Here is a 16,195-nt window from a genome sequence, read left to right on the forward strand (position 1 = left end):
ATCATTACTGGTTAAAGGGACATGTATCTCAGCGTGCTCCAAGCAACTTGCACCAGCAAAATCTGATCCTCCCTGTTCCTCTCAGAACAAAGTTATTTGGAATCTAAAAATGGTGGCTGGTCTCCTCCTGCCTTCAAATAATCACTCCTCGTCCTGCTGCTGCACTGCAAAAATCTTCTTTTAAGGGAGTTTTATCTTGACAACATTCACTGGGGCAGAGGGGTGCAATGGCTCCTACTGGCACCTCTTGGGGCCCGAAGCACCAATTTATCTTCTCAGTTTGCTCAGGCTGACACAGGCAAGGGCCTTTTCATAGCTCATGTCTGCACCTAGAGAGAGCTGACTTAAAGGGGTTTTGTGATGGAAGCAAAATTCAACTCTTTTATCCTTGCTTTTGCATCCACAAAATTCATTTGGTTCCTGTCTCCCATGCCCAAAGAGCCAGGGCAGTGTAGAAACATTTCCAGGTCTGCCTAAAGCTGCTTGTACCCTCGCTGCTGCTCCTTCTGCTCTCAAGAGACCTTCCCAGGGCAGAGGCTCACACCAGGCAGAGAGGACAGCTCTTAGTAAGAGGCAGAAACCAAAAGCTGTCAGTGAATAAGAGGCCCTTTGAATTGGCTTCAATATCTAAGCAAAGAAAAATAATCACAGCATCATAGAATCCTATTCTATTAAAAAAAATCATGACACCTGGTTGGACTGGAAGGAACCTACAGGATTCTGAAAATCCCCCTTGCTTGACTTTCTCAGCCCTTGTTCTTCCCTGAATTCCACTGGGAATAAAGAGGAGACTAGGCCAAGCCCAGCCCCAGGGTTTGCCTCGGCACAGTGCAAGCTGTGAGGAGAGTTTGAATTCTCCACCTTCCAGAAGTGGGGCTGGGTAAAAGCGAGGGCAGTACTGGAAGGAGCAATGGGAATGTGACAGGGCTGTACCTCAGGGCTCTGCTGGCCGTGGTGCTTGAGGGAACACACATCTGACCAGCCATTGTGCATCCAGGGAATCTCTGGGCAGGATGTTGCTGTGTTCTGGCTTGCAAGCTGAACCTGGATGTGACTGGCTACCAAGCCTTCTTTCAAGTATTTTCACGTATTAACAAGAGTAATTTATTATTTGAGAGGTGTTTGTTGACCTGAATCTTCCTGGTGCTCTCTATGGTAACCTGTTCTGGCACAATTCTTTAACTTTTTCTGACCAATAAATTTTCTGTTTCCTCCTGCACATGTTAGTACAAATATAAAAGAGATAATGGGTCAGAAAAGGCAGCAATTCTCACAGGAACAAACTGCTATGGTTTCCTGCTTTGGGGCTGGGCACAATGGATTCCTCTAGGCAGAACCATCTGCTCCAGAACCACACCCAGAAATTTCTTGTGAAGTTTTTGATAGTCTTGGTAAAACAGGAAAGTTGCTGGCTGGAGATTCTGTGCAGGTTTAACAGTGCCAGGCACTGGGACAGCTGCAGAAACTGGCTTTTACCATCAAACTGGCTCAGAGAACCAGCTGCAGGAGCAGATACTCATGCTAAAGGTGGAGGCTCAGGGTCCTACAAGTGCCCAAGGGCACACAGATCACTCCTGCAGCAGAGACAGATTTATACAGTTTATTTCCTGTATGGAGAAGATCCTTTGTGGCAAAGAAATGTTTTCCTGGGCTCCCTTTGAAGCAAAGCTCTGAAAATCTGCCAGCTGATTTAAAGGTGGTTCACAGAACAGCAATGCTTGAGAACCCATCTGTCCCAGCCCAAAGCTGCTGTCTGTCTGTCCCAGCCCAAGCTGCTGTCTGTCTGTCCCAGCCCAAAGCTGCTGTCTGTCTGTCCCAGCCAAAGCTGCTGTCTGTCTGTCCCAGCCCAAAGCTGCTGTCTGTCTGTCCCAGCCCAAAACTGCTGTCTGTCTGTCCCAGCCCAAAGCTGCTGTCTGTCTGTCCCAGCCCAAAGCTGCCGTCTGTCCCAGCCCAAGCTGCTGTCTGTCTGTCCCAGCCCAAAACTGCTGTCTGTCTGTCCCAGCCCAAAGCTGCTGTCTGTCCCAGCCCAAGCTGCTGTCTGTCTGTCCCAGCCCAAAGCTGCTGTCTGTCTGTCCCAGCCCAAAGCTGCTGTCTGTCTGTCCCAGCCCAAAGCTGCTGTCTGTCCCAGCCCAAGCTGCTGTCTGTCTGTCCCAGCCCAAAACTGCTGTCTGTCTGTGCCAGCCCAAAGCTGCTGTCTGTCTGTCCCAGCCCAAGCTGCTGTCTGTCTGTCCCAGCCCAAGCTGCTGTCTGTCTGTCCCAGCCCAAAGCTGCCGTCTGTCCCTGCTATCACACACGCCTGCAGGCAGCCACCATCTCGAGGAGCATCCCATCAATACCCAGCGCATCTGGCAGGACCCTGTCAGGTATGGAGAGATGCAAACCTTTGGAGCTCACCAGAGACTTTCTGGGCCTGTCTGGGACCTGTGGGTAACTTCTCTTCTGCACAGTGCCACAAAAGTCACCTCACAGTTTCTGTGGGATGCACAGAAAGAACTGGAATGGCCTAAGTGCTGCCCTTGGGCTGAGTTGCACTAATGTGAGCAGAAACAATAATGGATGTGTGTTGGAGCTCTTCAGCTTTTGGTGCAAACATAAATGTGTGCATGGGTTCTGGTTCAGGAGGGAAGAGCTGTCCCAAGTCATTACATTGAAATTACCATTGTTTTCTCTGAGAGAAAGGTACACAGTCATTGCAGAAATCTAATCATGCACCCACTCACATCTGTAGGTGCTTACACAACCACAGAAATAAGATTCAGGCTCGAGACAGAGAGATCTGGAGCCAGTTGGGTCTGGCTCCTAAGTGCCAAATTTCTGTGATAACTGAATGTGAACTCCCACCCCACACAGGGGCTCTTGGAAATTCCACAGAATTCCTGCAGAAAGTCCCTGGTACCACACAGGAAGAGGCCAAGCACTAAGCAGTAGCAAATCTGTACAAGGATCTACCTTCTGCAGACCTGCTTTGTGTTTGTCTCAGGCTTTATGCTCTCTCCTGCTGTCCTAGGCTGCTTTCCATAGCTCAGAACCAGTGCCAGCCAGGGTGCTGCTGCACAGCTGCTCCTGCACAGGGGCCACAGCACAGCTTGCTGCTCCTGCAGATTCTTTATCCTGGAAACTTTATCCTTAGGAAAGGTTTGCAGAATTCTGATCTGTGGACTGTGAGTACTGGCATTAGAGGCAAGGGAGGGATTTTGAGAGGTCAGTGAAGTGCAAGACACGAGTGTGGTGGCAGCCTGTCCTGATCAGAGAGGCTCTGCCCTGCCTTGTGTCACCTGTTAATGCCACTGTCACAGGGGGTGTGGGGCCTGTCAGAGACCTGCTGAAATGTTCTCCACAGGACAGACAGGCACAGCTAAGTCTGTGTGAAGGCTCAAGAGAGCTGGTGTGAAACACAGACCTGGCAATATTAAATAGGTTCTTGTCTAACAACAGATTGTGATTTTCAGCCAATAAATTTCTAATAGCATCTATGTAACTAAATAGAAACATTGGCTTGCAGACAAAAGGCTCTTAAGATGAATTATTGATCTCTTCTTTATGTTCAGAGATGCTTGTCATAGGCATGTAAAGCATGTCTCTAAGGAGCAATGTTAAGCCTTTGCACAGGGCTGGTGTCAGCCATGCAAGCCCTTCCCTGTGTGGTAGCAAGGGGTTGGAACAGCACCCTCATCTGCTGGCCTTCTCATGGTGTGCAAAGTTACCTTTGTGCCCTTGCTGTCACACTGAACCTGTTATTGAGTTAGACTTAGGTACACAGGACATTTCTGACTGGGTGCCAGAGAGAAGTCCCAGGGACATTTAACTCCCCAGTGTGCCACCACAGCCTTGGGCTCTGCTCATGCTGCCCCAGGGACCCGCTGTGCAGTCTGCAGCCAATGCAGGGAACATCTGGCACAAACAGGGATCAGAGAACAAGGAGCAGTAACACACAGAATCCTGACACTCAGGTGTGTACAGTCTGCAGCCAATGCAGGGAACATCGGGCACAAACAGGGATCAGAGAACGAGGAGCAGTAACACACAGAATCCTGACACTCAGGTCACCTGATCATTGTCAGAAGCTGGAGGAAGAAGAGAGACCAACAGCTGATATTTATTATTTGTCACCTAAATTCACGACAGGCAAGGGAACTAGTTTTTGATGCTAATCATAATAAGAGCTGATTAACTATATGAAAGTATAGTTAATTACAGCATTACTTTGCTGCATTTCTCACCCTATGTTCATCCCTCATACTGGGCCATTTGCTTGGGTTTCAGAAACAATCTCTCTCACTTTTCCATCACAGATGCTTTCAGAACACCATTGCTGCTGCAGCTGCAGTTTCTGCCCCCCTGTGTTGCTGTTCCCTGTGCTCCTGCCTGGAGAATCCCTCGGTGGTGCCCAGACATACCAAAGGGGGGTGAGTGCTCCGCCTGGGTTGAGCAGACGCTCTCCTCGTGTGCCCATCTGCCATAGGTGGCCGAGTAGATGATCAGGAACTTGGATTCCTGACAGTGGAGCTTCAGTTCCTGGTTCTCACATGCTGATTTGGTTTTGTATTCAGCTGGAGTAGAAGCAAACAGCAATATGATAGCGTGAGGCAATTTAAATGGCTGGGCTGTTAATAGCAGATAGCAGCAGGACAGAAACAGCTTTCCTGCAAATGCTGTTGAAGTGGCACGTGGCACCTGTGCAGCCAGACACAAAGTCAAGAGCAGAGAGCTCCTTCCAAATGAATTGTGCCCAGGTGACCATCTAGGGCCTGTGGCTTCATCTTGAAGAGAACAGAAAACCCTCATTTTGCCAATCTCCTTTCCCAGTGAAACAGTGAAACAGCCTCCCTGCTTTCCTGGCTTTCTTTGCACTCCTGCTCAGCCAGAGAAGCTTCACCCTTCCCTCCTGTCTCTCCTGGGGACCCTGTTGCATTCTGCTCATGCCTCAGTCACCTGGCACCGCTCAGTGACAGCGCTGGGCGAGGCAGGGACAATGGCAGGGACAATGGCAGGGACAATGGCAGGGACAATGGCAGGACAGGTCCCCATCCCAGCCCCACAGTGCTCTCAGCTGTACCTGCACTGCTCCACCAAGGCCACTGTGCTTCCCTGGGTGGCACCATCCAGCAAGGGCTCATTTCAGTCTGGCTGGCAAGGTGATGTGAATTAGGAGCCTGAAATAATCCCCCTCCCTTGCTCAGCTGGCACAGGCACCCTGGCAGCGCCCTCAGCAGAGGTGGGGAGGCACTGAGCTCACCCTTATGGCTTATCCCTGCTTTGAACCTGCCACCTGGCCACCAGGGCTCTTCCTGGCCTGAGCAGCCGCTCTGCTGGTGGCACTCCACCTTCTTAAATCCTTCTGGTTGAGCTGTGGTGCCAGCCCTTTCTACTGCAGATAAGGTCGGGGGGAAGAGTTTATTCTCCTCCAGTTTTTCTGTCCTCAAAAATGTGAAAACAGGAAAAGGAGATTCCTGAGCTGAGCAGAAGAAAAGGGAAACCTCATTGTTATTGTGAAGGGTGGATGCTGGTTCTTTGGGAGCTGGAGAGAAAAACCTCCTATGTACTCATGAATGAAAACTCTGTTGTTTCATCCAGAACAGAACAGATAAAACAATGGGTTCATGGTCCTGGTAAAAGTCCAATGTTTTCCATTCGAGCTCATCAACAGCCACGAGCTTAAGTGTAAAAAAGTGATTTTGAAAAATATTTTGAAAACATTTTTGGAAACATTTTGAAAAATACTTGAGCTCCTGCAGGTTGTGAGTTCTGCAGAAGCACATGCCATGCTGTGCACACATAAACAGGCCAGAACCTGGGGTCTGTGCCCAAGGACTGACTGAGAGCCTGCAGCTGGACCCTGAGTTTGCCTGGCTCTGCTGGAGAGGCTGTGGAATTTTGTACAACCCCAAGTGGTACCAGGCAAGGAGAAGAGCCCAACATAAATCTCTGCAAAGACATGGCAACAATAATTCTAAATAGCTGAAAACCCAAGTGATTTACACAACTGCTTCAGTGCCCACTTGAAGGCAAGGAGACAGCAAAATATACCTGAAGTTATCCTGCAGGGATTTCCTGAGCAAGGGTGTTTTCCACTGCCAAGACTAACAATATTGGTATCTTACCCACAAATGTCAGTTTCCTGTCACTAAAAATCATGTCATTTACACTGGAATTGGACTAGTCCTCAATTCTGAAGGCAGCAGCTGCTGTTGAATACATTTTTGACCAGCTTTTTAAAAATTCAGATCACAGAAAATACTATATACTCAAAGAAGCTCATCTCCCACGGGAAAAAATATTGAGCAGCTTCTGAAAGTAATGAACAGGGTCCCAATTCACTTTTGATTAGCAAAAAGAGATTTCTAATGACACAGACACTGCTATGATATTCAAATCCATCTATTAATAATGGACTATTCATCTACAATATTGTAATTGCAATATACAAAAACTATTAAACTATTGATATAATAAAACAGATAATGAAAATGTTAAATTCATGCATTTTTCCCCCCTAATGATTGTCCCAGTGTATCTCCCTGGGAGTTCCTGAGTCAGTGCTTTACCAAAGGTAACATCTGCCTGTTCCACTCCATCTCTCTGCTCTGGCTTCCACTTTCCATGGTGAGCTGGCCCTTCAGTCTGCTTGCCACCTGCTCCTGTCCTACCCCGATATCTGTCTTAGTGCCCTGATCAAAGCAAACCCCTTCGTGCTTCTCTGAGGTCGGTGTTTCTGTGTTGGCTGGCGAACCCGCCCATAAATCATCCCCCAGCTGTTTTCTTTGGGACCCGCTGCAGCCACAGCGGGAATTCACAGGGAAGAGCTGAACCCCCGGGCTACTGGAGCTCGTTCTCACATACCACAGCAACAATGAGAACGATTACAAACCACCAGGAGGGGAAACCTCATCGGGATTATCTTAATCGTCCTTCCCCTTCCTCGTGTTTACCAAGTGGATTCCCTTTGAGGCAGGATTTGTCCCTTCACATTCAGCATGGAATACCTGCACAGAGCACAGGTGATTCTACAATAAAGGCCTCTACCCAAGTCAGCACATGTATCTTCTGGCCATTATTCCATACACAGGAGGTATTTTTCAATCTTTGAAAGCTTTGGGCCCCGCTCCTTAAGTCTTTTTTGCATATTCCTCCCTAGGATACCTTCTTCATTTGGATCCTTAGCCCAAGCACGTGGTTTTGCTGCTCAGCTCTTTCTGATATGACATTATCACTGCTATGTCACTGAAAATAATTTCCATAACATTTTTCCTTTCTAGTCTGATGTCTGACACCTGCCCCTGCCAAACTGCACTGCTCATTAAAGCACCCTGAAGCTGCAAACACAACGGACAGCTAAGCTAAAGTAGAAAAGAACAATTTGTTATCAATCCAAGAGCCCCAAAACCTCACATGGATTTACGCAAAGCCTTGTGCAGAGGCATTTTAACCCAAACAAGCAACAAAACACGCAGAAAAACACATTTTCCTGATAAAGATTACTTACTAGGTTTGCATTTAAAGGAGACAAGGAGGAATTTAGTGGTCCCTGGACACAGATCAGGCCCAAAAACCCGACTATTGACAAGGAGCTGGCAGGATCTCAGGTTTTGGCATTCATCCAGTACTTTCTAGAACAATGGGCAAAAAGGATAGTCTTGACAACAAGGTATGAAGCTGTACAGCAATGAAAACACTTAGTTGTACTTTGTTCTACACAGGAGAGAAATCACAGCTTTTAGGCTATAAACATGCAAGAAACATCTGCATCATTGGATCCAGGCCACAGCTTGTGCTGGGCTTGGAGTCATGGGAAGTTTATGGGAACCATTCATCACAGCCACGCTCACAGCACATGAGGATGTCACCAACTTGGTGTTTGTCACTTCTCCCTCTGCCCCTGGGGAGGCTGCCAAGGTGCCCTGAGTGCCACCCCAGCCTCGACAGTGCAGAGCCAGAGCACAGGGAGACACGCAGAGCCCCAGCTGTCACACCTGAGGCACTGGGGCACTCCTGGGCACATTTATGGGAGTGCAATGGCCAGGGAAAGCAACAGAAAGGATGTCTTCTTAACCACTTCTTGCTGTGCTTCCATGGGCCTGAACACGCTCTGTAAATAACCTTCACTTGGAAGAGTCTGACTAGTGACAGGTGCCACTCAAGCTGTAAGCCGTGTGTAGGACATCCTGCCTACGGGACACTTCCTCCTGGCTTGCAGTTACACACGTTATCAGGTATTCACCTGACTTGGCACCAGCAAATTCCAGAATTGGTGTGGTTGGACAGCACAGGTGTGCAAGTCTATCCTCAGCCTCCCTGTCTGGTTTTGTGGGGTGTTTTCAGTGCTGTTCTAAGGTCATATCTCCTCCAAATTCACTGGCCCAGCAACAGATCCTGGTCCTGACAGTGCAGCCTCCCTGGGAGTGGCAGCAGAGCACAGCAGGTCAGCAGTGTCATACACAAAGTGTTGTGTGGCAAAAGGACTGAGTGCCTGCACTGCTCACACTGGTGCTCCCACTCCAGCTGTGCTCTTGGAGCTGCAGCTGCAGAAAACATGAAACCATTGCCAGGGCCAGTCTGTCCAGCTTTTAACACAGCCACAAGCCAAACACCTAAAAACACCCAGGTTAAATGCAGCAGTGCATTTAGGAATTCTTATTTGCCTCCAGAACTCAGTTAAAGGAGGGCTTTTCTGACACTGTTTCTGGATAGTCTGTGTGGTTGTACACAGGATTCACAGTGTTTAAAATCCCAGCAGGCTGTGACAAAGGAGGGTGTTTGTTATCTCCAGGTCACCCCACTCTTAGCAGGAGTAACTGTAATAACCCATTCTGATAGTTTCAGGTAGTCACTCAAAATCTATGGGAATTTTTGCTTTTTTTCTCATCAGAAGAGGTCCCAGTGATACCAAGAGACCAAATGACAAATTTCCCACTGTGGTGGCACAAGCTGCATTCCTGTTTCCAGGCTGAGAGAGCTGGCAGTGGCTGGGCCTCTGTGTCATCACTGGAAACCTTCCCTCCCAAGCAGCAGTGACACACATTGGCAGCACAGTGCAGTGACCCTGCAGCTCCCATTGGCAGGGGGAGAGGACATGCATCCAACACTAGTTCAGCATTAAATGCACTCTAAAGAGTTTAAAAGGGAAGGAAAGCACAGCAGACTTTATTTTGTCAGTCAATTTTCCTTTTACAGAGTTGCAAGTAGAAAAAATAACTCCTCGTTGATTGGGATAGTTCTGGAAGGGACCAGTGAAACGGAGTTACATCTTTAGTAAATAGAGATAGCTGTCCCCTGCTGAGTCGCCTTCTGTTTGCACCTGAGCTGAATCATCTCCTGTGCATCTGTTTGTGTTTTCTGCTGCCTAATGTGAGCAGCCCTGTCATGATGCTGTGCAGAGCCACAAAAGCAAACAGTGATTCCAAAATAGCACGGGGCAGTCGCTGTCTGCAGCCAGACCAGCTTTGCATGAGCCCTCTGACAAGAGTTCTCTGGCATACAGAGTGCCTGTGGTGCTTCCTCCAGCTACAGGGCCCCATCAGCTGCTGTGCACACTGCAGATTCCAAAGGGAAGGGAGGGAGGCATGAGGTCACTGCTGCTCTTTTCTAAGAAATCACTTTACAAGATGTAACAGAACTGGAACTCCCTGAGATGCAAAGCATTTGTATCTGACACAAATTCATGGCCTTGCCAAAATGCTTTCCTGCCTCTGATCAGCCCCAGTGCCCAAATGATGATGGTAGTTTATAGAACAGTTACCCCATGCTGTGTTTATTATATTCCAGGGGAAAAGCTGCCCATGGAGACCTCACAAAGGCACTCACAAGCCCAAAATAATAGCTGGTGCCACTTTACTGCAGCCAGCAATATAACATTAAGGATGCATCTGGCCTGCTGTTTTTGGTGGATAGATGTACTTTCACATGGCCCACAGGTCATGTCTGGAATGTCCTCAAAAATTGCAGTACATCATGGGTGAGCCACACTTATAAAACTGACTAACACTGTTTCTACAGAGAGGATTTTACTGCCAAACCTCTTCATAATACCCTTCAGCTCAGTGGTGGTGGGAACAGACATTCCTGATGTCAAGAAGGAACGTGTGCCCTACAGACAGAAACGGAGCTGCAAACTCCATCAAAACTTCTGTAAAGCATTTACAAGTTTAACAAACAGAACATGTTCAATTCCACTGACTACTCATTTTTGCAAGGATTTACTGAATTTGGAACAACACTGGGTATTTTTCACTAAGATGGAGCAAGCTTTTGACAGCAGGGTAAGTCAGACCTTGTTACAAAAGTCTCTGCAGCAGAAAGTAATAATTGATGAAGTATAAATCCTTTTAGGTTATACTGAAGCAGGCCCAGCAAACAAGCCATAGGATGTTGCTGATACAAATCAGGCAGACACAGAAATGCAGGTATCTGCAGAAGTTCTTTGGATTTGCTGTTTAGCTGTTGCTGTGCCTTTGCAGTGAGGGAAGACAGGCATGCAGCAAGCCAAATGCCACCCAGCATGTCATCTTATCTTATTAGCTGGATTTGTAACTCTGCTCTGTCCAGGGCTTGTATCCTCCCCTGGGGCCAAGGAGGGCCTGTGTGATGGATTAGGACTGGTCAGCTCAGTCATGGGCAGCCCTTGAAGGGAAAGGAGCAGACTGTTTAAGGGAACTTTAGGAATGGGGTTTCCAAAGCCAGGTTCAGCACAATGGAAGGCAATCTCCAAAGCTCTCACAATCCCGTGGTAATCCCCTGCTGTCCAGACAAACCCTTCCAGCTGTAACACTTTGGGTGGTGTCATAGCTACAGAGCTGTCTCGTTCCAGGCTGAGAACACTTGCACAGAAACGGCAGGGAAACCATTGTGTACCTTGAGAACATTTACAACATGTGGTACCTGCAGAGAGGTGGGCGCCACGCAGTCCCTGGGCTCTGCCATGCTGGCTCCAGGCTGCCCAGCCCTGCACATGCGGGGGTCCTGCCCATAGAAGGCTGACTGGACGCTGATGGTGGAGTGCCGAGGGCAGTGCAGGCTCAGGTGCTGCCCGTCGCAGGCCTGGGCCGTGTGGTTCTGCAGCAGCTTCGTGAGGTAACCTGGAAAACATGGAAAACATTCAGCCTGTTACCACCAGCACAGGAAATGACAAGCGCCTTAGATAATCACAAAACCACAGCCAGCCTCCGGAAAGGGCACTGCAGTCAAGGTTACAGGTCTGGCCTGCAGCCACCCAGCTCTCTGAATGGGTCACCCTGACCAAGTGCTCCCTGCACTTGGGCTGGGAACACGAGGGCTGGGGCAGGGCATGTGAGCCCTCCCAGCACTGCAGCAGGATGTGTTGTAGGGACAATCCAGGGCTCAGGCCCTTGCCAGCCCTGGCTGCTCACAGTGCCAGGGCGTGTGAGCCCTCCCAGCACTGCAGCAGGATGTGTTGTAGGGACAATCCAGGGCTCAGGCCCTTGCCAGCCCTGGCTGCTCACAGTGCCAGGGCGTGTGAGCCCTCTCAGCACCCCAGCACTCCAGCAGGATGTGTTGCAGGGACAATCCCTAGGCTCAGCCCTGGCTGCTCACGGTGCCAGGGCGTGTCTGCAGCAGCCAGAAGGGCATTGCTGGGTTTTCTGGGCCAGGCTCTTGCATTCCAGCTACCTAAGGTATTATTCCTTATTATTAACGTCTTGTTAAAAGGATGTGCTGCACTTTTGGGCTCGTGGGCAGCTGTGTTTCACACACTCTTATATATATATATATATATATATAAAATGGAGGAAAAAACCCCCTCACATTTTCTTGTGGGAACATTTCTTGTTGTGGCCGAATCAGGAGATTTTTTGTACTGTTAAAACAAAAATTAGTTTTCTTAAATAAAATATTGAAAAAAAGGTCGCTCCTTTTATTTAATTAAAATTTGCCCTTTAAGTAAAATATGCCATTTAATTTTCACACCTCTGCCCTTCATAAATTTTCCCCAAAGACAAGTGATTTTCAGAAAAGTTTTTAAATAGAAACATTAGTATTTAGGAAAAGATAGGAAAATAATGTAATCATAGAATGGCTTGGGTTGGAAAGTTCCTTAAAGATCTCCTAATTCCAACCCCCTGCTCCTTTCCACTAGAACAGATTGCTCAGAGCTCCATCCAGGCTGCTTTGAACACTTCCAGGGATGGGTCAGACATGTCAGTTCCCTGGCATCTTTTCCAGCCCCAGCTGTGCACCTGGATAAGGAAAACCAGCTTCCCTGTCAGTTATTGAGTCTGAGGAGCCTGCTCCACTGTTACCTTTCCTGTTCCCTGTCTAGAGCCCAGGCAGGACAGGAGCCAGGCAGATGCACCTCCAGGGCAGCAGAGCTGTAGCTCAGTTCCCCCTCACTGACCTCAGGCTGGGACAGGATGAATGTCATGCTCTGCATTTGCACTCTGGAGCTCAAGGAGACCGGTCTGGCAGCAATCCCCACAGCTTCTCACGGGTTAAAAGCAATAACCAAGCCCACAAGCAGACCCATCCCCTTCATTTTCTGTGTAACTGAGATCACAAATAGCTGGAGTTCCTTGCCAGAGCCCCTCCTCTGTCAGGCTGCTCCCAAGAGGTGCCAGGGAAACGGGCCGGACGCCCAGGTGCACCCGGGTGACTCCGCTGTGGCCGGGGCTGCAGAGGGGCTCCTGTGGCACTGCTCTGGCATCACCCCCTGCCACAAGGGGCCACAGGGCCAGGGCATGCAGCCCTGCATGGGCTGTGGGCACCCACACCCTCACAGCTACCACCCAATAGGTTCAATCATTTCAATTCTTCAGGTTTTAAGTTACGTGGGGCCAAGAGTGCTGGATACAAAACAGTCCAGTATTCCCTAAAGAATATCAGCTATGCTGTGATTTGGATGAGTTCCCTGGCATCTTAACTGCTACTTTGATCCTGCAAATTCCTAATCCAGCACCTAAGCACCTTTCTCCAACAATTGCAACTATTCAATCCTCTAAGAAAATGTCTTTACAAAAAACTTGCTCTGATTCTGTCGGAGCAATATGGTTCGCTTGTAAAAATGACATTAGATGGACTGGTGAAAATGAGATACCTTGCTCTCCAGCCTTCCAAGCAGCTTAAACACGACTCTGCTGTCACTAAAATCCTTGTGTATTTGCACACAATGAGGGATAAAAATAGTAATGGAAATTGCTGAAACCTAATGTTCTCTGATAAGAGGAGTGGTGACACAGTATCTGAGTTGCTCATCTCACAAGACAGCCCAGGTAAAGCTGCATTTTTCATTACTGCACACACAGACACGCATGGAGCAGTCGGTTCCTTTGCAGCTCACAGCCCATGCTGAGGGAGAACTCCCACTCCAAAGTCACAATTTCCTCTCACCCTTCTCTGAAAAACCCCAGGCTGTTTCCTGTCCCCTCTCCTCATGGTGGGCACTGCCTGCCCTGCACCCATCAGTTTCCTCAGCAGCTGCTGCTTCTCCTCCTTCCCTGGGCAGTGTGGGCTGCAGTCCCCTGGCAGAAGCTTCACCCTCCTGAGACCATTGCATCCCTGTACTCTTACTGACTTCTGCTCAGAAACACATTTTCCCACAAGGAGCAAATTCAGCCAAACAACAAGGTAAAGCTGGGGGGAAATCGGGTGTGATCTCTGATACCAGTACTAACAGCCATGGTGATCAGGGTGAGGGCATTGGAGGGTTGAACTCTCCTGGGGCAGCTCCCTGCTCTCTCCTACTGTGTTCACTCCATCAGTATCAGTTAGCTGGGAATTAGGGGAAAACTTTCTTTTACTGGCTAAATACGGGAGCTGGAGTACAGCAGCCCTCCAGTCCAGGTCCCCTGCATGCCAGAGAAGCCTTCCCCAGCTCCTGGATGGCCAGGGAGATTCCCCTGCCCCAAGAGCAGGGCACAGGGAGGGCTGGAGCGCAGCCAGCATGCATGCAGCGAGGCCATGGCTCTGTGTTCACTTGGGCTGGGCAATCAGAACACTTGTGAGTTTTGGGGTGTCTTACCCTGAGCAAAGAGAATCATAACCAGACCCTATAAAAAACCTCAGGTTACTTAATGTTTTAAACCTAATATTGTTTTTTATTTCCTTGTTTTCTGGGTTAGGTAGTGGAGGGGGAAATGGTGTTCAGCTGCACCAGTTACTTTTCCAAGTATCATTCTGTAATGAGGAGGGGTTTAAAGTTCCTCTTTTTCCAGAAATAATAAATGTCACTCTTTAAAACAATATGAAACTCTACCAAAAAAAGCTAACTGCCATGAGAATTGTCTAAATTAGGAAGCCTGGCACTACTGCAGTGTCCCAGTAACATCTCTACACTCTGTGTGAAAGCCCCACCAGGCACTTTCCCATTTATCCGGGACACACATTCATGGCAAAGCATGGAGTGCCCTGCATCTGGAATCATGCACGAGACATTAGAGGCTGGCTCAGAAGTTAAGCCCAAAGCACACAGGCACAAAAAGATCCCATTATTGGGAGGCCAGAAGGTATCATCCCACCCAACTGTCTGTCTAACCCAGACCACTCACTCATTGTAATCTTTTACTGAGACTCAAACACCAGCACAGCATCCAGGCATAATCCTTTCTTCCAGAATTAGCCAAATTAGTCACAGCATCCACCGGCTTGACAAAGAACTTCAACTAGAAAAACACAGCACCAGAGAACCACACAAAACAATGAGGCTGAGCAGCTGGACAAAGCCCTACTGATCGCTTTTCACTGAAAAGACAACTGATAAATTATTTTTAAAATGACTGACAAAAAAACCCCAAAACTGGAATAAGAGAATAAATACATATTTCTTTGTATGAGAAAGAATTCTTAAGGGGTTATAGCTGGCAGAATCACTTTGAATAGCAACAATAAGAGTAGCAGTGGACCTAAAGGTATGGAAATCCAAATTTTTTTTTCTGCTGAAAAGCACTGGAATCTGGGAATTTAGAAAGTTCTGTGTGTGTTTGAGCTCCCCAGATGCAAGGATCAGGGAGAAGAGCATTCCAGGCTGTGAGCCCAGTGCCCAGCCACACTAAAAGCAATCTCAGCACTGGCTCAGGTGATGTCTCTTGGGTAGGACAGCAGCTTTGCAGTGCAGTATTTTTAGAGGCTGAGGCTGAGCAGTCCACAGGCTGTGGAGGTTCTCAGAACTGGGCCTTCACACACAGATTTAGTAACACCAGTTCTGTGTATCGTTCAATTTAGTTTCATTAGCACAGAAATTTGCCAGCTCATTTTAAAGACATACCCATCTATTTTAGAGCAAAATGGATAGAAATAGCACACGTATTGTTGTGGGAGTCCCAGAAGGATAATCCATCCGGTAAATCTCCATCAGCTCCCACAGCTCTCTGTGAAGAACTGTGCCAACTCTCATTAAAAATACACAAGGCAGCTGGGTGAATCTGAAGGAAGACATTTCATGCACTGACAGCAGAATAGTTGATAATCTCTACTACAAACACCATTAGAAGCAGGGCTCTGATATTGACCGGTGTTTGGTGCTGCAGCACATCTCCAGCAGTGTTTTCTCTGTTGGCTTGTGAAGGAAGCACTGAGGAGAAATGAACTCCTGAGTTTCAGCCCCAGTCCCACCTGTCACACCCTCTGCTGCTCTCGGGGCAGCTCTGCCACAGGTCCTGCTGTGCCAGGGCTCTCTGGGCATTCCTGTCACCTGGCTGTGCCACAGGTCCTGCTGTGCCAGGGCTCTCTGTGCACAGGGACAGGGCTCTCTGGGCATTCCCTGTCACCTGCTGTCTGCAAATTGGCTGCAATGTTTCTAAAATTCATGACACTACGTTTCTTGCTTCATCGTTTTATTCTTTTTTATCTAAGTGCCTTGTCAACATTCTGTTTGACTCATTGTAGCCACACTCCACGTCTCAATCTTTGATCAGTAAGAAATACACTTAGACAGAAGCATTGATTATTGTTCTTGCTGTTCAGAAATTAGCACAATTAGCTTTACTCACCATATGCACATAAAAATCTGTAATTCCTTAATATATTCCTTCTTGCATGTCACCAATCTGATTTCATTTCCCTCCATGCCTTATTTTTCCCAGTGGGCCTTTTTCCACTGTTCCTCTCAACCCTTGCTCTCCTTGCTAATGACTACCACCCTATCAGCTTCAAACTTTCACTTGTATTGCAGAGACAGCATGAAAAGTTGTTTTTCTGTGCAAGAAAAATGTTCTTCATATTATCACTCTGTTTTTTGTATTATCTAAATCTT

The 16,195-nt window shown here is 48.1% G+C and overlaps 1 protein-coding gene across 3 annotated transcripts in view; it reads right to left on the reverse strand.

Annotated features, from left to right (window-relative positions):
• Nucleotides 1-16,195, reverse strand: part of EVA1C (eva-1 homolog C) — a 43,430-nt gene that overhangs the window by 10,008 nt on the left and 17,227 nt on the right. For all 3 annotated transcript variants that reach the window (XM_074529967.1, XM_074529949.1, XM_074529958.1), the window contains 3 exons: nt 10,876-11,072; nt 7,484-7,607; nt 4,398-4,550 (listed from right to left, as the gene is read on the reverse strand). In XM_074529967.1, coding sequence (XP_074386068.1) covers nt 4,398-4,550; nt 7,484-7,607; nt 10,876-10,947 — 349 coding nt within the window. In that variant the 5' untranslated portion in view covers nt 10,948-11,072. The remainder of the gene's footprint in view (nt 1-4,397; nt 4,551-7,483; nt 7,608-10,875; nt 11,073-16,195) is intronic.

This window comes from Zonotrichia albicollis, chromosome 2 (assembly GCF_047830755.1).
Source record: "Zonotrichia albicollis isolate bZonAlb1 chromosome 2, bZonAlb1.hap1, whole genome shotgun sequence".
In the NCBI taxonomy this organism is placed as follows: domain Eukaryota; kingdom Metazoa; phylum Chordata; class Aves; order Passeriformes; family Passerellidae; genus Zonotrichia; species Zonotrichia albicollis.